The sequence below is a fragment of the Oncorhynchus tshawytscha genome, unplaced genomic scaffold, assembly GCF_018296145.1.
Source record: "Oncorhynchus tshawytscha isolate Ot180627B unplaced genomic scaffold, Otsh_v2.0 Un_contig_57_pilon_pilon, whole genome shotgun sequence".
Taxonomy (NCBI): Eukaryota; Metazoa; Chordata; class Actinopteri; order Salmoniformes; family Salmonidae; genus Oncorhynchus; species Oncorhynchus tshawytscha.
In genome coordinates this window covers 185922-210217 of record NW_024609823.1, presented here as the reverse complement: position 1 = coordinate 210217, position 24296 = coordinate 185922, and the positions used below count along the sequence as shown (strand labels likewise).

The following is a 24296-nucleotide window of genomic DNA, read 5'->3' as shown; positions in this document are numbered from 1 at the left end:
ACCAAAGTGCTGAACACAGAAACCAACGCACAGGTATTGAATCAGTTTCCACTAAGTTCACCATACTCAACACAGATCTTCTCTCCTCCCAACCGCTCCTCTGTCCTCTTCTCATCTCCCTATCTCAGCTGCAGCAGGTGGTGGAGGAGAAAGGGGGTGTGTCGGCCCAGCTGAGGGCAGTGTCTCAGACGCTGAGAGACACCCAGAACCGCTGCTATTGGCTGGAGAACCAGGCCCTGCCTAACCAGCACCACCAGGGCCTTGCAAAGGTAGAAAGTCGTGTGTGTGTGTCTCAGGCTTGTCTGGTGTCTGAATGACTATAGTGTGTTTGTGTGTGTTTGTCTGGTATATGTGTCTGACTTTGTGTGTATCCTTGTCCGTGTGTGTTTTAATGAATAGTAGCCTGGCTGTGCTCTGTGTCAGTAGGTTACTACAGTATATCACAAAAGTGAGTACACCCCTCACATTTTTGTAAATATTTGAGTATATCTTTTCATGTGACAACACTGAAGAAATGACACTTTGCAAACTGTTTGCGGGCTTTCTTGTGCATCATCTTTAGAAGAGGCTTCCTTCTGGGACGACAGCCATGCAGACCAATTTGATGCAGTGTACGGCGTATGGTCTGAGCACTGACAGGCTGACCCCCCACCCCTTCAACCTCTGCAGCAATGCTGGCAGCACTCATATGTCTATTTCCCAAAGACAACCTCTGGATATGACGCTGAGCACGTGTACTCAACTTCTTTGGTCGAGCATGGCGAGGCCTGTTCTGAGTGGAACCTGTCCAGTTAAACCGCTGTATGGTCTTGGCCACCGTGCTGCAGCTCAGTTTCAGGGTCTTGGCAATCTTCTTGTAGCCCAGGCCATCTTATGTAGAGAAACTATTCTTTTTTTCAGATCCTCATAGAGTTCTTTGCCATGAGGTGCCATGTTGAACTTCCAGTGACCAGTCAGTATGAGGGAGTGTGAGAGCGATGACACCAAATTTAACACACCTGCTCCCCATTCACACCTGAGACCTTGTAACACTAATGAGTCACATGACACCAGGGAGGGAAAATGGCTAATTGGGCCCAATTTGGACATTTTCACTTAGGGGTGTACTCACTTTTGTTGCCAGCGGTTGAGACATTTGAGTCATGTGTGTTGAGTTATTTTGAAAGGACAGCAAATGTACACTGTTATACAAGCTGTACACTCACTACTTTACATTGTAGCAAAGTCAAATCAAATTTTATTTGTCACATACACATGGTTAGCAGATGTTAATGCGAGTGTAGCGAAATGCTTGTGCTTCTAGTTCCGACAATGCCGTAATAACCAACAAGTAATCTAGCTAACAATTCCAAAACTACTACCTTATAGACACAAGTGTAAGGGGATAAAGAATATGTACATAAAGATATATGAATGAGTGATGGTACAGAACGGCATAGGCAAGATGCAGTAGATGGTATCGAGTACAGTATATACATATGAGATGAGTAATGTAGGGTATGTAAACAAAGTGGCATAGTTAAAGTGGCTAGTGATACATGTATTACATAAAGATGCAGTAGATGATATAGAGTACAGTATATACATATAAATATGAGATGAATAATGTAGGGTATGTAAACATTATATTAGGTAGCATTGTTTAAAGTGGCTAGTGATATATTTTACATCATTTCCCATCAATTCCCATTGTTAAAGTGTCATTTCTTCAGTGTTGTCACATGAAAAGATATACTCAAATATTTACAAAAATGTGAGGGGTGTACTCACTTTTGTGATATACTGTATATGTATGTTTGCATATAACGTTGGACACATGCTCATCCTACTGAAGTGAATCAGCTCAAATGTCCTGCTGTTTGCTCTCCCGTCCAGCAGGGGGCGGTGTCTGTAGAAGTGGCTCCGGGAGCTCCCCAGGAGAGGAGCAGTGCTGTGGTAGACATGGAAGCACTGGAGGCCGGCGAGCTCAGGACCAGGTGACTCTCTGTCCCTTCGTCTGTCTCTCTCTCAAACTCTCTCTCACTCTCTCACTTTCTTGGTATGTTTTGCTCTCTCTCTATTATGTTCTCTCTTTCTTTCTCTCGCTCTCTGTGTCCATGCATGGTTAGCCTGTTTCCAGATCTGTTTGTGCTCTTGCCAACCATTGCTGTCAGTGTCAAGCCAAACAGTCTGCCAGTCTTCATATATATCAACAACCAATCAGTGACCTCTCATAAATACGGTTTCATAGTGAACATTGAGAATACCGTGATGCCAGACTGTTTGGCATGAAGGAGTGTCAGAATGACTACATTGTGTGTGTGTGTTCCAGGCTGGTGGAGGTGGAGCAGAGCGTGGTTCAGCTAAGTGAGAGTCTGGCTGAAGAGAGGACAAGGAGGGAAGCAGCCGAGGAAGCTCTGGGACTGGCTGAGGACAGAGCCAAGAGGTGACACGCACACACACACACACACACACACTAATGCAGGGTTGAGACATGCCTAGGGGAGGGGTCTGGTCTGAGGAGGAGGATAATATGTATTCTGTAGTACTGGGATAGGTAAAGATTTTGCCACAACTGGACACACACACACAGCTATTCTCACACTATGTGTGGGTGCCAGTCTGTTTGAGTTACCATGCCAACTCATTGTCATGACAAACAGCAGTCTGGCCTCACAGCATTCTCAACGTTCACTACAGCCATCACTGACATTAGGGGAGACGGCAGGAAATGTAGCTAATAAACTTTAATTTGACCATTAATAACATACACACTCTGTCTCTGTCTCTCACACTCTATCATGCTACCCAAACCGAACGCGTGCGCGAGCGTTGCAAAATAATAATGTTATTCAATCATTGCACCCACACTGCTCGCAAGCGCTAAAATAGAAGTTGCTTCTATTTGTGACGCTGAACGCAATGCAAGTCCTGCCTCTCCCATCTCCTCATTGGCTTTTAGAAGCATATACCCACATGGGTGATTGAAATATGAACAGAGGTCGGTCGGTTGGTTGTGGTAATACATCTTATTATGAAAGTTAGTTGCCAATCGGCATATAAAGTCCAAAGAAGAAAAGGCCTGGAATGAGGATAGATGACTAGAAACGATTCGGTTGACCGTTTTATGTGTGGATGAATTGTCGGAGTAGAGGACCTTGTGCATTTCAGGTAAAATAACAACTCAATGTTTATATCCCAGGACAAATTAGCAAGCAACAGAAAGCTAGCTAAATAAGACAAATTAGCTAGTAACTGCTAGCTAGATAAATTGCCATAAATGTTTAATGCTATTCGACCTGTCCCCAAATTAATATAATTGGTTCAGAGTTTGTTTTGATATTTCAACCTGTGTATCGTGATCGTGTGGAGGGACAATATCGATTTGCGCACAATGGCGCATGGTGTAATACACACACAAATGCACTTAGAGACTATTCTCATTGACAAATATTTAAGGAGAGGCAGCATGACAAGATTTCAATTTACATAATATATACATCAACTTTTCAATTTACGTTACAAGCTTGCCTTACCTCTCGTTGAGACTGGCAACGTGACATTCTTGCTCTGCAGCTCCAAATTCTCTGTAAATATCAGTATGGCAATAGCCACTGACTAGCCAGTAAGCTTTGAAACTATTCAACAATGCAAGCAACTTTTCCTCTAAAATATATTAACTACGCTCTTGAATAATGCAACCAAACTGTATTACACTCTTGAATAATGCAACCAAACCCTATTACACTCTTGAATAATGCAACCAAACCGTATTACACTCTTGAATAATGCAACCAAACCGTATTACACTCTTGAATAATGTAATGCAACCAAACCGTATCACACTCTTGAATAATGCAACCAAACCCTATTACACTCTTGAATAATGCAACCAAACCCTATTACACTCTTGAATAATGCAACCAAACCAAACACTCTTGAATAATGCAACCAAACCCTATTACACTCTTGAATAATGCAACCAAACCCTATTACACTCTTGAATAATGCAACCAAACCGTATCACACTCTTGAATATGCAACCAAACCCTACACTCTTGAATAATGCACAAACTCTTTGAATAATGCAACCAAACCCTATTACACTCTTGAATAATGCAACCAAACCCTATTACACTCTTGAATAATGCAACCAAACCCTATTACACTCTTGAATAATGCAACCAAACCCTATTACACTCTTGAATAATGCAACCAAACCCTATTACACTCTTGAATAATGCAACCAAACCCTATTACACTCTTGAATAATGCAACCAAACCGTATTACACTCTTGAATAATGCAACCAAACCCTATTACACTCTTGAATAATGCAACCAAACCCTATTACACTCTTGAATAATGCAACCAAACCGTATTACACTCTTGAATAATGCAACCAAACCCTATTACACTCTTGAATAATGCAACCAAACCGTATTACACTCTTGAATAATGCAACCAAACCGTATCACACTCTTGAATAATGCAACAATTCACAAGCATGTGCAGACAATTAAAGCTTTTTTTTCTCGTTCTTACGCGTATTAGCTAAACTTAGCTTGCAAGATGTAGCTTGCAATGGGGAGCAGGTAGCCCAGCGTTTAAGGCCTTGTACAGGTAACCGAGCGTTTGCTGGTTCGAATCCCAGAGCCGACTAGGTGAAAGAAATCTGCTAGTGTGCCCTTAACCCTAACTGCTCATGTAAGTAAGACAATAATACGGCTAGTCAGCTATGCTAGCTAGTAACGTTAGCATATCAAACGTTAACGTTTACCCCTCTCATACGAAAAGTATAGTTTCAGCATATTAAAGTCACCTTTGAACAAACCAGGCTTCATTTTATCAATATCGTGGAAGTTATTATATGTGGTAAATGCAAAATTGCGACTGAGTACTTTGATAAATCCCCTAGTGAGTTGATCAGCTCCTTGCCTGGATGTTGGCTCAGATCAGCCAAGGGAGGAAAAACACTGTTGAGCATCACTTTCTTAAATATACAGCGATCATTTCAGAATGTAGCAGGCTGTTACTGCAGTTTCAGGTGAAAACTCAATAAACTATACATTGAAAATGCTGTTTACACTGTCCTGCTTAGAGGGGTGCAGCTGTGGGGTGAGTGCTGTGCGTGAACTCCGGAGGTATCGTTTGAGACGTGAGAAATACTTAACTTTACATTACAGTAATGTCTCTCGAGAATCAATACCTCTCGAGAATCTCTAGAAATTCTCCTTAATTCTGGTGAATAAGAATAGACCCTTAGCTCCTACTCTCGAGAATCTTTCAAAATGATTCTTCATTCTCATCAATGAGAATAGACCCTTTCTCTTTGGCACATGTTCCTACTTTCTGACACAGGTGCTTTTTAAATAGACCGGTCAGTAGTTGTTATGCTGGTAACGGTTCATGATGATTTGATGATGATGTGAATGGTTGTCGCTGTGGTAGTTTTGCTTGTTGTTGCAGAAGCACATGAATAAAGTAATTTGATGCTGTATGTGGATACTATGAAAGTGAACTGTGTGATCGGGTGTATTCATTCCGCCGATGAATTGAATTCACACACACACTTAGTAGTAAGGGCATCTCTTTCCTCTCCAGCGTTGACTCCAGTCCATCCAGGACGACCCAGAGAGACTTCAGCATCCAGCTGGATACAGAGGAGGAGTGGGAGGCCCTCATCCTCAACCCCAACGAACCCCTGGTCACACGCAAGGTCAGTGTTACTCACAAAACTTAAATTAGTCGATGTCCGCAATCCTGTGGAAAGTTATTTGGCATAATTTTAAAAGTCCCCATTCAAATCGGTCTGATTAAGCCAGGGATGTCTGTTTCTTTGCATGGGCTGCATCTCAATCCAATTCATTTGTATTTTTTTTTGCCACCGTGGCCCGTCGGTGTAACTGCTAAACTGCTTGCTGTACACTGTTTTGTGTGATTATACACATGGATTGGATTGTGGGTTTACTAACGTGTTAGTTCTAGGTTGACGTTAACCTTAATATGGTGACAATAATGAAGGCTGAGTAGCGGTTTGGCTTGGAGACGGTTTTTGTTGTTGCACCTGGTCACAGACCACTGTTATGCACTGAAGTCCACAAGCGAAGGGAAAAGGTGAGAGGAGGAGAGCCTGTAGATGCCAGAAGGAAAGTGTTTGATGCTGTATGTGGATACTATGAAAGTGAACTGTGTGATCGGGTGTATTCATTCCGCCGATTCTGTTTCAAAACGTTTCTTAATAAATGGAAGCAAATATGGGCCTCCTGAGTGGCGCAGTGGTCTAAGGTACTGCATCGCAGTGCTAGCTGTGCCACTAGAGATTCTGGGTTCGAGTCCAGGCTCTGTCGCAGCCGACCGCGACCGGGAAACCCATGGGGCGGCACACAATTGGCCCAGCGTCGTCCGGGTTAGGGGAGGGTTTGGCCGGCAGGGATCGACCTTCGCCTCTCCCGAGTCCGTACGGGAGTTGCAGCGATGAGACAGGACTGTAACTACCAATTGGAAACCACGAAATTGGGGAGAAAACGGTTTTAAAAAAGAAAAGGAAAAAAAATGGGGAGAGACTTTGTCCAAAGAAAATGTAGTTTTCCATTTTGCAACTGTTTGGACTAATGATTTTACAGCCCAGATCAGCTAAACGCAGGCAGGTGTGTTCAAGGCTGCATTGCTTGCTGTACACTGTTTTGTGTGATTATATGCAGCCTGTCTGTCATTTTGATTACCAAAATTTGTCTCTCGACCTGTGCAACTACGTTATAAACTTTCATTTGTAGGCTAGGAGGGTGTAGCAACATCATGATACATATACGGCAAAGTTGAGTATCTTGTAGGAGCCTAAACCTATGGATGTTACATTTAGCTGGGTGAATAGAATATGAATGACATCATCCATTATGATGTAATAGAAATAAGGCCATGCACCAAAAAACAACATCCTCCCTAATCTTAAACGGCACCGGCCGCCACCGATGCAGAACTACCTGGTCCCAGATCTGTTTGTGCTCTTGTCAGCATAAGGCATAAATCATAAAGCATAAATCATGTTGGGGCTGGTTTAGATATTGAATTCAACAAATGTAAAAAGAATCAAGCTGAAACGTGTGTTTTGTGACATGTGCATCCTCATTCTACTATGTGCTCTGGCCAACTCCATTACTGTCATTGCAAGGCAAACATGTTTGGCATGACAAGGAGTTGAAATGATGGCACAAGCAGACTGGCACTCAGGCTAGGACTGTTCTTCTTGACTCACCAATCATCAATCACATGTATGATGACCAATGGCAACCAATATGATTACCAATGCCTGTTTGACGAACGACTCTCCCTCTCCTCCCTCCCCCCCTCCTACCCAGGTGAAAGGCGGGATGCTGGCCTGCAGGCGCTGGCTTCGGGGGCGGAGCCTGTACTGCTCCAAGCTGCTGACATCACGGGCCCGCTCGCGCTACCTCTTCCTTGGCTACCTGCTGATTCTGCACGTGGCTGTCCTCATGTGCCTCACCGGCGCCCTCTAGTGCCGTGGGGGTGAAAACAATCACAAATTGCAGATAGAAATATAATTTATAGAGCAGACTGAGGCACGTTTCCTCCATGACAAAGACGGTTTGTTCTGCGCAATGTTTTTCTATGTAGTTCACTTGACGCTGGGGGTGTTAACATTGCAGATACAAATGTCATGTGTAGACAAGACACCATGGCCCGTTTCCTCCACGACAAAGAGGAATGTCTGTTCTACTCCATTTCGAGGTAGTTAACCATGTCTTTTTCCCCTGGAATGTTATTCCACCTTTCAGAATAAGCTGCAGGTTTTTGTCTAGTATCCAGAGTTTTCATAAGAGTGAGGGCTTTTGGGGTGTGTCTCAAGTCTTGTGGCTTCTTCACCTCGCCTCCTACCCTTGGTTCTCACTGGTCTGAAAAGAAAATGGACAGCTGAAAGTGGATCCTTTGGTTAGATCCTACCTTCTTGTTTTCACCCATTTTTTTTGTCAGATCAGTGCAGATGTAGGCGAGAGGAAGAAGACTGTTATTGACTATTAAGACTCAGCCTTTGGAGTGTCTCAGGAGAAAGTGCCGTTTCGATCCTGTCTATTATGTGTTAAAGCCTGAGACGGAACAGAAAGCCATATCCAGTCTACATGAACGCTAGCCTAAGACGTGCGTACGTACGTGTGTGTGTGTGTGTTTGAAACACATTTGTGTGCGCAGGTGTGTGTGTTCATTTGCACGTGTACAAGAAATAAACACTAGTCCACTGTAACCTCATTTAGATTCACCTTGGGGAACAAAGACTGGTGTAAGTCTAAGATGATTCACCAACAACATGATGGAACTGCCCCACTCAGACTAATGCTGATGTCTGGCAAGACACAGATACGGTATTTCAGGAGAGAAGGGTGGGAAAAGCCAATAGTACTATTTCTGCAAAGATGCCTATGTAATTGCACTGCTGCTCAACCCTTCTCCCCAATACCAAACCCACTGTGTGCTCAACCTGGCACTACCAGGCCATGGCATAATGTTCCCTTTGGCACCCCCTGGTGTCTCCTGGGTAATAACTGTCTCATGGTGGCCTTGGCACAATTATAAGGTCTATTCTATAGCTGCTGCATTCATAGCTATGCACTAAAACTCTCATCAGGGGGTGTTTTTTTTTTCCTTCTCTCCTTCAGCAAAGATATTCAACATAATGTAGGGCCAGGAGTTTTATCTGACCACGTGTCCTGATAAGGAAATACTGATCTGGACCCTAGTAATAGGATCTAACTGGCCCCTAGTAATAGGATCTATCTGGACCCTAGTAATAGGATCTATCTGGACCCTAGTAATAGGATCTATCTGGACCCTAGTAATAGGATCTATCTGGACCCTAGTAATAGTATCTATCTGGACCCTAGTAATAGGATCTATCTGGACCCTAGTAATAGGATCTATCTGGACCCTAGTAATAGGATCTATCTGGACCCTAGTAATAGGATCTATCTGGACCCTAGTAATAGGATCTATCTGGACCCTAGTAATAGGATCTATCTGGACCCTAGTAATAGGATCTATCTGGACCCTAGTAATAGGATCTATCTGGACCCTAGTAATAGGATCTTCTGGACCCTAGTAATAGGATCTAACTGGCCCTAGTAATAGGATCTAACTGGACCCTAGTAATAGGATCTAACTGACCCCTAGTAATAGGATCTACTGGACCTTAGTAATTGGATCTATCTGGAACCTAAAGGTTTTACCTTGTCAGATCACATGGTCTGGAGAATATCCTCCTACCCTGTTTGTGAGCCCTGTAAGTGCCCTGTACCCTGGTAAGTGTGTAAGTAAGATGTTGTATTTAAGGGTGGAGTGTAAAAGTGTGCAAGTGTGCACCCTGGTAAGTGTGTAAGTAAGATGTTGTATTTAAGGGTGGAGTGTAAAAGGGTGCGAGTGTGCACCCTGGTAAGTGTGTAAGTAAGATGTTGTATTTAAGGGTGGAGTGTAAAAGGGTGCGAGTGTGCACCCTTGAAAGTCTACTGTGTGTATTTATGTATCTGTATTTGTTGCTCTGTGCCCCCCAATGCTCTGTTGTTCACTGTACATTTCTACTTCATCTGTTGATTGATTACATGCTGATTTAATCACTTGATTGATAGTGCAGGGTGGCAATTCACAAAGCAGGAGACAGTATGTCAGCCATCTTACTTTGAGACACTTACTTTGAGACACATGAGATATCATTTGTATTTCTCTGGTTCGTATCTCATCTGTTTCAAGTTTAGCATGGGACGAACTGAGAGAATGTCATACTTATAACAAGTGTGTTTTACCTCTCTGCACTAGGAAATATGAAGTCTGAGTGACAAGCTGTTTGTTTGTGCCATCATGCCAACTCTTTCTCACTCATTGTTATACCAAACACATTTGGCTTGACAATGAGCAATGGAGTTGGCCAGAACACAAACAGATTTGGGACCAGGATAGGAAATCTAGTGTTTCAGAATATTTACGGTAGTTAGCCAGCTGAGCTAAAAACATTGCTCCTGCTTTGTGGGATACCACCATAGAGATTAATAGAGGCCTCTAGTGGCCAAAAGGCTGTATTAGCATGGGCAGCACCATTGAGGGCTTCCACCATTTTAATGTAGTCAACTGGGTTGGACTTCCAACTTCATTGGCTGATCCCTCCTGGTGACCCTGTTGGAGTCATGTCCAACCAGTTCATTAGGAGGAATCAGCTAATCGTGGAGAAGAATATTGACTACTACAATGGCACTGCCCATGCTGTCAGACGCTGTAATGGCACAGATACAAAGATAATGGATACCACCCTGTTCTAACGTTGGTGTTGTGGTCCTGATGGTCTGTATACGTAGATGAGTCCTCTATCTATCTATCTCTATGGATACCACCCTGTTCTAACATTGGTGTTGTGGTACTGTGGTCCTGATGGTCTGTATACGTAGATGAGTCCTCTATCTATCTCTATGGATACCACCCTGTTCTAATGTTGGTGTTATGGTACCGTGGTCCTGATGGTCTGTATAGATGGTGTGATTGAGGAAAGGATGACAAAATACATCTATTTATAAGAGGAAATGCTACTGAGTGAAAACAAAATGTCATATTTTCTAAATAGGCTCTATTTTTTAGAAGTCAAATCATTTGGACAGCAATACTATCCTATCCAGGCATTAATGGGTTCAATACCTTGAGAGGTTGACTTTCACGAAGAAAGGAATTTTAATAAATCTGTTTGAAAAACACGACTCAAGTTACCTGTTTTTGATGTGTGTGTGTGTGGACGTGAAGTCCCCACAAAAATAGTAAACGAACAACAAAGATTTGACCAACTGGGGACATTTTGTTTGTCCCCACAAGGACAAATGCTATTTCCAGGGGGTTTAGGGTTAAGGTTAGAATTAGTGGTGGGGTTAGGAGCTAGGGTAGGGGTTAGGGAAAATAGGATTTTGAATGGGACTGAATTCTGTGTCTCCACAAGCTTAGTTATACAAGACTGCTGCATTCAAAGCTATGCACTAAAACTCCCAATTGTATGCATCTCATTTCACATCAGGGGGTGGAGGTTTCCCTTCTCTCCTTCAGCAAAGATATTCAACATAATGTAGGGCCAGGAGTTTTATCTGACCACGTGTCCTGATAAAGAAATACTAATCTGGAACCTAGTAATAGGATCTATCTGGACCCTAGTAATAGGATCTAACTGGGCCCTAGTAATAGGATCTAACTGGGCCCTAGTAATAGGATCTAACTGGGCCCTAGTAATAGGATCTAACTGGGCCCTAGTAATAGGATCTAACTGGGCCCTAGTAATAGGATCTAACTGGGCCCTAGTAATAGGATCTAACTGGGCCCTAGTAATAGGATCTAACTGGGCCCTAGTAATAGGATCTAACTGGAACCTAGACTTTATCCTGGCCAGGTCAGATGGTCAGAAAACCCTACTAACTGTTTCATATTTAGCATGCGAAGTACTGAGAGAATGTCATACTAATAACAAGTGTATTTATTATCTCTCTGCACTAGGACATATGTAGCCTGAGTGCCAGTCTGTGCCATCATGCCAACTCCTTGTCACTCATTGTTTACCAAACATGTTTGGCTTGAGAATGAACAATGGAGTTGTCCAGAGCACAAACAGATTTGGTACCAGGCTAGGAAATATGGAGTTGTTTCATAATATTTAGGGTAGTTAGCCAGCTGAGCTAAAGTAATTTCTCCTGCTTCTAGATTTTGGTTTGTGCTTGGGTTTATTGACTTGCTAGAAGATCTAATTGCAGCAAAGTGTCAGCCTCCTGGCAGAGGCAACCAGGTTTTGAGCTAAAATGTCCTGGTACTGGGTAAAGTTCATGATGCCATTGACCTTAACAAGGGCCCAAGGACCAGTGGAAGCAGAATAGCCCCAAAACATCAATGATCCACCACCATTTCTTTACAGTAGGGGGTTATTTTCTGTTTATGCATCCTTCTTTCAACAAACCCAACACTGGTGTGAGTGGCGTAAGAGCTCTATTTCATGTCATCCAAGAAATGTAAACACCTGGAATTTGTTAAACGACATTGGTACTTGGATTGGAACCGGTGCTATGGTCAGATTACATTCAAATCTAGCTCTATGGCCATGAACAAAGGTGGTGGGTTGGTGTTGAAATAAGGATGCTGTGCTGCCCCCTCCCAGGTATGAAGTCATCATGAAGTGACATTGACATCCATAAGGACCTGTATGCCAACAATGTCCTATGTGGTGGTACCACCATGTACTCTGGTATCAGTGACCACGTGCAGAAAGAGATCACAGCCCTGGTCTCCAGAAACATGAAGATCAAGATAAATCACTGAGAACATGTGGGGAAACTGATAAAGAATATACCCAGTCTGAAATCAGCTCCCACTCCTACTTAATCCACTACACGTCGGATGTTGTAACCAGTCCATCTCAGTGTCATTTCCACAACTATAGCATTTAGACCAGGGGTGTTAAACTCAATGGAGCACCTAGTGTCTGCTGGTTTTTGGTTTTTCCTTTTCTACCTCATTTTCATTATCTCCAGTGCAATAACACTGTCTACATAGGTGAAAACGTTGCGAAGTGAAAGAGTGGTCTCTACCACTGCCCCTACAGAGAATGGCTTGTGGTTTATGGTATTACTACAACCTCCCCAAACTTCACCCTGCTCTGTTCCACTCTGTTCGGACTCTCCTGCAGGTCTGTTGTTGTAACCAGTCCATCTCAGTGTAATTCCCACAAATGTAGCATTTAGACTCTTGTCATATAAACTACTCTGGCTGTACAATTGATAAAAACAAGTAAAAACTTATATGGACAGAATTCAACAGGCTGAATCATGAGAATGACTCAGAGATGGTACTTTCCATTGGTAGGTTCATATGTATTTTTTTATTTGTAAAAGAAAATACATTAAAAGTCCAAACAAGACATTGAGCTCGTCTAAGCCTACATATCTATAACCTGTACAGTCATCTCTTACACTATACTGTTTTAAGAGCATTTTAAGCAAGCCATTCAAAAACCAACTACATAATATGCCATGAAAATGACTGGTAATTTATTAGCAACAGACATGCCAGCAAAACCCACTGAAAACAACCAAAAAGACCAAAATGGTCTGCTATAACATAAACCCAATGCAATAGAGTATATCTACACAGAATCACACACAGTCATCATAAACCTCATCAAGGTCTTCCTCTGCACCCATCTCAGTGTCAGGTGGTATGTTTTGCTCAGGCTCCACTCTGGAAGCTCCAATGCATTCCACACTGGAGGACTCCATTTTCCTATAGACCAGGGGGTTGACAAAGCAAGAGGGAAAATATGACACAGTGAATGTATTATAATAATGTGTGTAGCAAGGCATCAATATGTATGACCTCTGGTTTCAGTTATAGCCCTGACTTTTCTCATAAAAGAAGGAGACATGATGATAAATGATAGGTCATTGGTGACCTGGAAAACTCATGTAACAAGACTTTAGAATAGACAAGGTACTTGTGCTGTTTTTTCTTTAGTGATGCTGTGGTGTAGACTAGAGCACCTTACCTCTGGCTTTCAGAACCCAACACAGGGTCAGTGTCATGACAACCAAGGTGGCAACCACAAACAGGATGATGCGAGTGATGTCCACGATGACACTGAGCATGTCTGGTAAAACAACAACCACAACAATAACAAAAGGACAAAACTAAGCCACAGGGTCAACTTTTTCATGAGGAAAATAGTCATGAATATCTCAAATCACTGGCAACTGGATCTCATACATTTCCTATTAAATAAATAGCTGCAGTTGATCATGTGTTGACCGTGTGACGAGAGTAAGACCTACCACAGACAGGATGTTCATCTTCTCCACAGTGTTCCATCACTTCACCACTTCCTGAGGGGGAGGGGACCAGAACAGGTTGAGTCTATCTAGTCATTTCAAAGCATAACCTTTCAGTGGGACACTTCAGCATTACAAAGTTAACATACTGCACTTACTGGTCACGTGAAGGCCCATCGGTTGGCTGGATCTGGTGTCTACATCACAGTAGTCAGGAAGACAGACGAAACAACGGTAGTATCCTGAGTCAGACAGGGTGATGTTGTGGAGGGTCAGGTAGGACACACCTGTCCCTGGACCTGTATGATTCCAGGTGAGGGTGTGTCTGGACGGACCCTTTAGGGGTAAACAGGTGTCCCAATCTTCCCTGCACCATGACACTATGAGCGCAAACCTGAATCTCACCCCACAAGACACAGTGACAGAGGCAGAGATGGGAGCCCTCCACCAACAGCCATCAGACACAGAAAACTCTGCTTGACAATCTGTGAATTAAAACAAGCGCACTCAAGCCTGAAATAAGGCAAACATCTCATTTGAATAGCGGTTTTGGGAAATCAGGAATTTAGCTGCATGGAATTCTAATGTACAGTAGTCAAGAGGCATAGATGGACAGCATTTGAATTACATGAAGAAAGTTGATCTTACCATTTACTATGACAGTGATGGAATAGCTAATGATCATTGATTGATCTGCATTAACTGAACACCTGTACAGTCCAGCATCATCTAAGGAGGGATTAGTAAAATGCAGGAATGAAATTCCTGAGTTACTTGTTAAGTAATTCCACTGGGCTTGGATGTGAGGAGTTTTGGTCACAGGATTGAAGATGCCTTTGTTCAGTTTAAACCAAGAGACTTGTGGTAGATCAGTGCAGAATCCTACAGTACAGTTAATCGTCAGTTTCTCCATGACAAAAGCTTGAACCACAGTGTTCCGAGACACTCTAATATAGTCATCACAGATGGGATGTTGCCCTGTGGGAGAAAAATATTATGAAACACCACAGCAAAATATTGGATTCCGTAACAACAAATGTTTTAGAGTATTCTCAAAACTTGACTTGGCATTAATGGACATTACACATAGTATGGCCTTCATTAGCATCATTAATAAAATCATTGGATGATTTGCGTATAATAATTTGCTCAAAGCAGGACACTGTTCTTAATTAGATAATAATGTTTTTTTTTTATATATATTGAATAGTAGAGTGAAAAAAATATTTGAAATATTCTGGTCAGTACCTTGAAGTTGTTTTGCAAACAGCAGGAGGAGGATCCCAACCAAGCCTTTCCCTCCTTCATTAGACTTATATGCATCCATTGTCTTCATTTGAGCCTTGGTCTTTAGTTCACTGATAATACACACTGAACTATACTCATCTTTGTCTTGTCTAATGCAACGTAAAGCACTGTTTGACTGTTTTTATCTGTGGGCTACTTCCGCTACCACTACTTCCTCTGTGGTTTTTATGAAGAGTATGTCTGCTGCTAACATCTAAACCAATATAATGGCTGTGGTCTTACCTGCATTGTTCTTTGATCATGATCTTGTTGAGATGGATACAGATAAACAGGAGTCCACATAAACTGGGTCTGCCAGTGAATCGAAACATTACTGTTGGCCTATTCTGAAAAGACCCTACACCTCTTGTAATAAATATATGTATTTCAGGTGTTCTGGATTTAGAGTCAAGCCTTTCTGTTGTCTACTAAAGCCTACAGATAATAATACATTGTACATATTGAAATACAGTATAACACTTTAATTTGAGGAGTATTACGCAAGAAGGTTAAATCAATCTCAACCTTTATTTTGTCCCAAATCAAACATAGAATATTTTAAGGAGAGATGGAGCACAATCCTTGTGACCACGACAGTGTTTTATACAATCTAAGACAAACAGGGACAAAGAAAGAGAGACTATGAAAATACATCTCTGATCGATCCCAGACCTGCTGGCCAACTCTATGAAATACTTCTGCTATAGTATACAATGTATTTGCTTAAACACGGTTTCAATGTTTTCTTATCCCTCAAGTCACCGATTGAGGTCATTTGGACTGTAACGCTCAATGAGTGAATGGGTGTGGAGTCAGGCGCAGAGAGCAAAGGATGCGGGAAAAAACACGCTTTAACGTCCAAAAATTCACAGGAACAAAATAGTATACCCAACACAGGCGTAACTATATTGTGAAATACTAGGACAGGGCGAAAACCCAACAAAACACTAACACTAACACTAACACTAACACTAACACTAACACTAACACTAACACTAACACTAACACTAACACTAACACTAACACTAACACTAACACTAACACTAACACTAACACTAACACTAACACTAACACTAACACTAACACTAACACTAACACCTCTCACAAATACAGAAGAACAAGCCCACACAAACAGAAGCGGGCTAAATGAACTTAAATAACCCCACCCTAACAACCAAACAATGAACAGGTGAAACCAATTAGACAAAACCAAACGAACACAGAACAAAGGATCGCTGGCAGCTAGTAGACCGGCGACACCGAGCGCCACCCGAACAAGAAGGGGAGCCACCTTCGGTAATATTCGTGACATTGACACCAGATAAATATATAATTTTTTAAATCAAATCTAATTTTATTAGTCACATGCAAGGAATACAACAGGTAGACCTTACAGTGAAATGCTTACTTACGAACCCCTAACCAACAATGCAGTTTAAAAAAAATACAATAGGAATAAAAAATAAAGGTAACAAGTAATTGAAGATCAGCAGTAAAATAATAATAGCGAGACTATACTGTATACAGGTGGGCACCGGTACAGAGTCAATGAAGCTCTAAACCTGCTCCACTGAAGCCCCGTCGATGAGTACGGGGAGGTGCTCGGTCCTATTTTTCCCGTAGTCCACAATCATCTCCTTTGTCTTGATCACGTTGAGGGAGAGGTTGTTGTCCTGGCACCACACAGCCAGGTCTCTGAACTTGTCACGAATATTACCGAAGGTGACTCCCCTTCTTGTTCGGGTAGCGCTCGGCGGTCGTCGTCGCCGGTCTACTAGCTATCGCCGATCCGTTGTTCTGTGTTCCTTTGGTTTTGTCTGATTGGTATCACCTGTTTCTTGTTTGGTTGTTAGGGTAGGGTTATATATAGTTTGTTCAGCCCGCTTCTGTTTCGTGTGGGCTTGTTAGTCTGTTTTGTTGTTTGAGTGCAGTTTGTTTGTATTTGGGTTTCACGCTGTCCGTTTATATTTCTGTTCATTTGTTTTTCTACTTTTGGTTCATGTTATGTTTCCGGGACATTAAAGCGTGTTTTTTCCCACATATTTTGCTCTCTGCGCCTGACTCCACACCTCCTCACTCATTTATCGTAACAGAACTCCTCCCTATAAACTGTCTCGTCATTGTCGGTGATCGGGCCTTCCACTGTTGTGTCATCGGCAAACTTAATGATGGTGTTGGAGTCGTGCCTGGCCGTGCAGTCATGAGTGAACAGGAGGGGACTAACCCCCTAAACCGAAATATGAAATTACCTTTAGGATCTCTTACCCCTTATTACTTTGGGGTTCTAATCTCCCTCGTTCAAAATCGCCACTGTGACCAAATCTCTAACATTCCTGATCCTTCCCATATATTTGAACCCTAAACCTCCCACAATAACTATTGTCTATTGTTAGTCTCCGTGACCTTACTGACAATATCAACATTTTATACAGATGGAAATACATTGTTGGATACAGTTTTCATGTCTTTCATTATGCAGACATTTGTTTATTAGGCTATATTTCTCATTAAGAATACTGTTGTCAGCCACTTGGAGGCTTGGTGCATGTACAGAGAAAAAGTACCAAATTCAACCATTGGTGGATGGAAACTAAAATAATGGCAATGCATGTAGTCGTGTTAAGGTTTTCATTGTTTTCTTGTCAGAGTTTTATGGTTTTGCATATGACTGTGCATTATATGCTGTCGTAATAGGGTTGAGGATCAGATCAAGCCTATTGGGCATTCTTGATCAAGTATTGATCCAAAAAAGACACACACCTGTTCTGGGTTAACTCCATGGCTGTTTGCATGGCTTGGTAGTGTATTAGCCGGGTATGAGACATGATAAATAATACAATTGAAGTAAAGTTTAAAATAAACAGTATTATCCTAAATTGAGAGATGAATTAAAAATCACATCAACATCATAATCTTTCAAAATGTACCTGTTTTCCGTATAGAATGACATGTATACAGATTATATTACAACTTTTTTGTGTTTTGTCTTAGTGGTTGTTCTTTAGTAAATAGGAACCTCAACAGTGTGTTAGTCCGAGAAACATTATTGAGATGGTTGGTTTATTGTTGTTGAAAGCTTGAAATGTACACATTGAGAAGTGATATTGCAGCAACAGTTTTAAAGGGGGTAATTGTATTAAATATATCTCCTTGCCTGTTGGAATTAGAGCTCCTTTAAAGTGTTTTCATCACCGCCTGGTAAACACATTCTTGTAAGTTGTCTACGTTGACATTTCTGGTTATGTCTCACATGTAACATAATAAGACTAAAGATTATGATAATCATGTTATATTATTTTTATAATACTACATATCTGCAAACCAAATGTATTTCTGAAAACCCCTTTTTGCATCTTCAATAGTTGTAGATGTTCCAACATTCTTAGATGCCCCTCAGGGTCATACAACAACCAGGGTTGCTGTAGAGTGGGCATAAGTAACACTCAGGAGTCAATGTCCTATCTTTTGTCTTTTTCATAGCCTGAGAGAGAGAGAGAATATATTCCACACTTAAATAATAGGTCATCGTTCACACACACACAGCCCTGTCTTCATAGTTGTTCATAGTTTATTATCATAGTTTTGTCATAGCTTCTAATTATCGTTGCTAATCACAGATTGAATATAGTTGGCCTTGGTTTCTAATCATACTTTCTAATCAATAAGCGGGTCAAGTAGACCCTAAGAGGGCAGAAGCTATTGTTTACAAACAGTATGAATAAAAAACATTGTTTCATTGTATAAATAGCCTTCATTTTTAAAAACATACATGTAAATGCCTAGAATTAATACCTATCATTCTTAAATAATATATATGTATATACACACATCACCTTGAATATTCAACTCCCCTTCAAAAAGTTCCATGAGGAAGGAAGGATTCCCCGATTATCGTTTTATCTGTCCTGGGACTGCTGCCTGGTGTTTGGAATTAGGGTAAGGCCGTTAGTACAAAAACATAGAATAGCAGCTGTTTCATCTGCTCTTCCGAAGTCGTTCAGAGCGCACACTTTTCGTTTTTTAATATATAAATATCATTGTGGATTTTTTTGGGGGGGGGGATTTACGCCGAAAATAGTGTGATGGTGAAGGGCTACGTAAAGGACAGGGCGCAGTTTGCTTCTGAGAATCCCCGTCTAACTGTCACTTCCCAATCACTTATGTCCGGTAGCCTCTGAATATCTTTCGAACGTTAGATAATATTAACAGTTATACGATATACATTTTTTAAATTACAAGAATATGGGCATTTTACATTTTTTTTTAAATCGCTGTCATCGGTTTAAAACACATATAACTCCTGTTTAATATTACAATAATATTCATAATATTCAAACAATCCCCCGCATCCAAATCTAATATATATTTTTCACGAACTCACCTTCAGAAAGCTCCATTAGGAGGGATTCACTGATGATCGTTTTTTTTATCTGTCCTGACCGATAAATATTCGGGGCTGTTGGCCTGTGGGTTTGTAGCTGCGCTAAAGCGGTGCTAACAGAGTGGGAAAGTATATGCTTCACTAGACTCGCTCCGCTTTTGTGTCCCTAACTAGAGGAAGTACGGAATTAGTTTATTGCCTTTTTGATTTAGACCGGGGTGGGGCACCGAGCGCTGATTAGAAATAACATTGTTTAACCCCGGGGGTCGGTCTAGACATACTGTATTCTTTCTGGGGTGTTTAACTTTTTACCCCCCCAACCACATCCTCTGGGGTGTTTGAATTTAAATTCGGATTTGAAAGACCTGTGTGTTAATGAATCGAAAGTGCCCATTTTAAGAGACCCCGTCACACTTTTTGATGGGGGGTAGGCAGATATCTGGACATACTGTATGCATGATAGTGCAAACCTTGGTTTCAAACGATCCCCTACACAGAGAGAGAAAGGGCCTTGAGTGCAGATGCCTGAGCATTGTTGTTTTTGAAACACACACACACCTCGTGTTTTTGAAACACGCACACCCGCGCACGCACCCTGATTTTCCGTAAGTCTTTTTCTCCTGGGGCATGCTTGGTGATATATGGAAAGGACATATTCCTATCGTTAAAGGGTGAGATACTGTTTTACATTCCTTTTATTTAATTCCAACATTTTTAGTACAAACTTTTTTAAGACGTACTAAACTTTAATCATCTTTAATATTGTAGGAAAGACTATAAAATAATACATTAAAAAAAAAAAAATTGAAAGACATTGCATTTCTCCGTGACAGACCGGGGCGAGAGAGAAAACGAGAGATCCCCTTTCGTTTAAGGGTGAGATACAATTTTAAAACCATTTATTTAATTCTAAATATTAAGTACATACAGTTTAAAGCATGTCATAATTAAACCTTTTTCCTTTCTTACAGATAAAAGGTCCTGGTTATAGGTGTTGACATCCTGCCGTTTCCGATTCCCCCCTACGCCATGACATTCTTGCACGCTCCATCAAAGCTCGGTAAATTTTCCCTCCATGGGTAGATAATCCGTCCAGCATGTAAATCCTGGGTATGCCCACAGCATTAATGAATAAGATGGGTAGAAAATGAAACTGTTTAAGTCATAAGTAAAGGCCTTTCATAAAGAGGCTGTCATGATTGACTGTGACACATATTTAACACGTATTGTTTGTTACAGAAGACTACTGTTGTACATTGAATATCCACTAGAAGATTTTTGTAGCATGCATCTCCACTATATCTGTCATGTTACTGTGGTCTTTTTAAAAGTCAATAAACATGTATGTAAAGTGTACACGTTTGTTTCACTGTAGATTTGTTTAAGCCCACCTAGAAACACCTGATTTATCCCACAGCATTAATGAATAAGCTGGGTATAAAATTATTCTGTTTAAGTCATAAGTAAAGGCCTTTTTATAAAGAGGCTGTCATGATTGACTGTGACACATATTTAACACGTATTGCTTGTTACAGAAGACTACTGTTGTACATTGAATATCCATTCATCCCTGTTACACCTTTATGTGTTGGCTCTCTATGTCTGTACATAGTGTGACATGTGGTTTCCCTAAAGTTATTACACCCTAAACCTAAACCTAAACCTGAATGACCTTTAGGATCTTTCTTTGGGGTTCTAATCTCCCCGGTGTACATGCACCGAACATCCATAGGCTGGAGCCACCTGGAAGCTCTGTGCATGTACATATAAAGAGAACTAAATAGGAAACTCAACAGTGTGTTAGGCCGAGAAACATTATTTAGATGGCTGTTTTATTGTTATTGAAAGCTTGAAATGTACACAATGCGAAGGGACCTTGTTTCTAACACACACACACACACACACACACACACACACACACACACACACACACACACACACACACACAATCACCCTCCCAGACATTCCTGCTTCATAGACATGAAGCATGCACACGCCATCATGTCATTGGGTCATAAATCAAACGTTTGACGTGCGCCGTCTACTTTATTCTCTCTTCTGTCTGTAAGCAGTTGTTGGAAAAATGACTTGTGTCATGCACAATGTAGATAGTTTGTTAAACAAGAAATTTGTGGAGTGGTTGAAAAATGAGTTTTAATAACTCCAACCTAAGTGTATGTGAACTTCCGACTTCAATTGTAAGTAAGAATACCCTGAAGCACTACTTAAGCTGGATGGGGTATCTGTACTTTACTTTACTATTTATATTTTTGACAACTTTTACTTTTACACCACTCCAAGAAAAATAGGACAAGATTCCTGCCATGCAACTGACCGATTAAGAGTGCTACGAAACACTGTGGTTAAAACAGTTATCACAGACAATATGACGATTAACCAGTGGTGGAAAAAGTACTCAATTGTCATACTTGAGTAAAAGTAAAGATACCTTAATAGAAAATGACTCAAATAAAAGTGAAAGTCACTTATCAAAAGTCAAATTAAAAGTATAAATAATTGTACCTTCCTTATGTTAAACAAAACACTTATGGATGGCCAGGGGCACACTCCAACACTTAGGCAATCATTTACAAACAAAGCATTTGTGTTCATTGAGTCTGTCAGATCAGAGGCAGTAAGGAGGAAGTTATCTTGATAAGTGTGAATTTGGCAATTTTCGTGTCCTGCCAATCATTCGAAATGTAACAAGTACTTTTGGGTGTCAGGAAAATGTATGGAGTAAAAAGTACATTATTTCCATTAGGAGAATAAGGAGCTCTCCTCCTACTCTAGATTAGAAATTGGTGATAGTTTCACTTATTGCCCAAATTAGACGTGAGACTTTCAGTTAAAAAAATATGTGTTTAGGAATACTGTCAAAATGTATGACATGGCCTGTAGTTTACTTTCTGTACTCTTGAATAAAGGAACCATATCCCTGCCCTGCCCTACTGAATGTTTTTTTCCTACCGAATAAATAATCAGTAGCCTAATTGTGAAGACAAATTTCCGATGTGGTTTTTCAAAGGCTTTACACATAAGATGCAATGACAATGGCCATCCTTCCTTCCACTGTTGTTTTGATTATTTAAAATAAATTCTTGAATAATTATAGGGTAAAGTGAGTTTCCCCACTGACAGCGCTTTGAGCATCTGGAATTTAATTGAATTATTATAGGTAAATGTGTGTCGGAAGGTAACCTACACTGTGTAACATCTGCTTTCAACACACACTCCAGATCCCAATCACCTGAATTCTAATCACCTGTTCACACACCTGTTAGTCATTAGCACACACTATTTATTTCAGTTCTTGGCACCCCATCACTGTGAGGTACTGTTTGTTCTGTGACACATGTCTTTCAGCCTCCAGTATTTATGCTGCAGGAGTTTATGTGTCGGGGGGCTAGGGTCAGTTTGTTATATCTGGAGTACTTCTCCTGTCCTATTCGGTGTCCTGTGTGAATTTAAGTGTGCTCTCTCTAATTCTCTCTTTCTTTCTCTCTCTCGGAGGACCTGAGCCCTAGGACCATGCCTCAGGACTACCTGACATGATGACTCCTTGCTGTCCCCAGTCCACCTGGCCGTGCTGCTGCTCCAGTTTCAACTGTTCTGCCTTATTATTATTCGACCATGCTGGTCATTTATGAACATTTGAACATCTTGGGCCATGTTCTGTTATAATCTCCACCCGGCACAGCCAGAAGAGGACTGGCCACCCCACATAGCCTGGTTCCTCTCTAGGTTTCTTCCTAGGTTTTGGCCTTTCTATGAAGTTTTTCCTAGCCACCGTGATTCTACACCTGCATTGCTTGCTGTTTGAGGTTTTAGGCTGGGTTTCTGTACAGCACTTTGAGATATCAGCTGATGTACGAAGGTCTATATAAATTTGATTTGATTTTGATTTGGTCTTTCAGAGCGCTGGGTTTCCTGTGATTTACGCCCACTGTGTATGACAGTTTTTGCCTGCCTCACTAACAATGCCTTTTTGCCTGTTCCATGCCTGTACTTCGGATCTCCCGGACTACATTACTACAGTCGTGGCCAAAAGTTGAGAATGACACAAATATTAATTTCCACAAGGTTTGCTGCTTCAGTGTCTTTAGATATTCTTGTAAGATGTTGCTATGGAATACTGAAGTATAATTACAAGCATTTCATAAGCGTCAAAGGCTTTTATTGACAATTACATGAAGTTGATGCCAAAGAGTCAATATTTGCAGTCTTTTTCAAGACCTCTGCAATCCGCCCTGGCATGCTGTCAATTAGCTTCTGGGCCACATCCTGACTGATGGCAGCCCATTCTTGCATAATCAACGCTTGGATTTTGTCCGAATTTGTGGGGTTTTGTTTGTCCACCCGCCTCTCGAGGATTGACCACAAGTTCTCAATGGGATTAAGGTCTGGGGAGTTTCCTGGCCATGGACCCAAAATATCTATGTTTTGTTCCCCGAGCCGCTTAGTTATCACTTTTGCCTTATGGCAAGGTGCTCCATCATGCTGGAAAAGGCATTGTTCGTCACCAAACTGTTCCTGGATGGTTGGGAGAAGTTGCTCTCGGAGGATGTGTTGGTACCATTCTTTATTCATGGCTGTGTTCTTAGGCAAAATTGTGGGTGAGCCACTCCCTTGGCTGAGATGCAACCCCACACATGAATGGTCTCAGGATGCTTTACTGTTGGCATGACACAGGACTGATGGTAGCGCTCACCTTGTCTTTTCCGGATGTCCCAAACAATTGGAAAGGGGATTCAGAGAAAATGACTTTACCCCAGTCCTCAGCAGTCCAATCCCTGTCCCTTTTGCAGA

General features: G+C 41.4%; 2 protein-coding genes and 1 long non-coding RNA gene across 8 annotated transcripts in view; 2 read left to right on the top strand and 1 right to left on the bottom strand.

Annotated features, from left to right (window-relative positions):
- Positions 1-10726, top strand: part of si:ch211-220f16.2 (golgin subfamily B member 1) — a 53522-nt gene extending 42796 nt beyond the window's left edge. For 5 of the 6 annotated variants that reach the window (XM_042319026.1, XM_042319027.1, XM_042319028.1 and 2 more), the window contains 5 exons: positions 129-269; positions 1876-1976; positions 2312-2425; positions 5583-5697; positions 7337-10726. In XM_042319026.1, coding sequence (XP_042174960.1) covers positions 129-269; positions 1876-1976; positions 2312-2425; positions 5583-5697; positions 7337-7495 — 630 coding nt within the window. In that variant the 3' untranslated portion in view covers positions 7496-10726. The remainder of the gene's footprint in view (positions 1-128; positions 270-1875; positions 1977-2311; positions 2426-5582; positions 5698-7336) is intronic. The other variant, XM_042319025.1, reaches the window with a different exon arrangement.
- Positions 10727-12873: 2147 nt separating this feature from the next.
- LOC112238809 lies at positions 12874-16110 on the bottom strand. Its single transcript, XM_024407343.2, has 6 exons — positions 15068-16110; positions 14468-14797; positions 13978-14304; positions 13823-13873; positions 13540-13641; positions 12874-13277 (listed from the first exon to the last, which is right to left on the bottom strand). The coding sequence occupies exons 1-6, from the start codon at positions 15153-15155 to the stop codon at positions 13141-13143; spliced, it is 1035 nt and encodes a 344-aa protein (XP_024263111.2). The 5' UTR covers positions 15156-16110; the 3' UTR covers positions 12874-13140.
- A 3040-nt stretch (positions 16111-19150) lies between these two features.
- Positions 19151-22934, top strand: LOC121846115. The gene is made up of 3 exons (XR_006083023.1): positions 19151-20158; positions 20321-20363; positions 20459-22934. It is a non-coding gene; the product is annotated as an uncharacterized LOC121846115 (long non-coding RNA).
- The last annotated feature ends 1362 nt before the right edge of the window (positions 22935-24296 follow it).

Excerpts from the sequence above, each read along its gene's own strand:
- LOC112238809 (XM_024407343.2), bottom strand. The coding sequence starts at position 15,155 with ATGAAGACAATGGATGCATATAAGTCTAATGAAGGAGGGAAAGGCTTG. Across the intron at positions 13,642-13,822 it reads AGATGAACATCCTGTCTGTG|ACATGCTCAGTGTCATCGTG; the intron begins GTAGGTCTTACT and ends TTGTTTTACCAG. Across the intron at positions 13,278-13,539 it reads TTGGGTTCTGAAAGCCAGAG|GAAAATGGAGTCCTCCAGTG; the intron begins GTAAGGTGCTCT and ends CCTGGTCTATAG.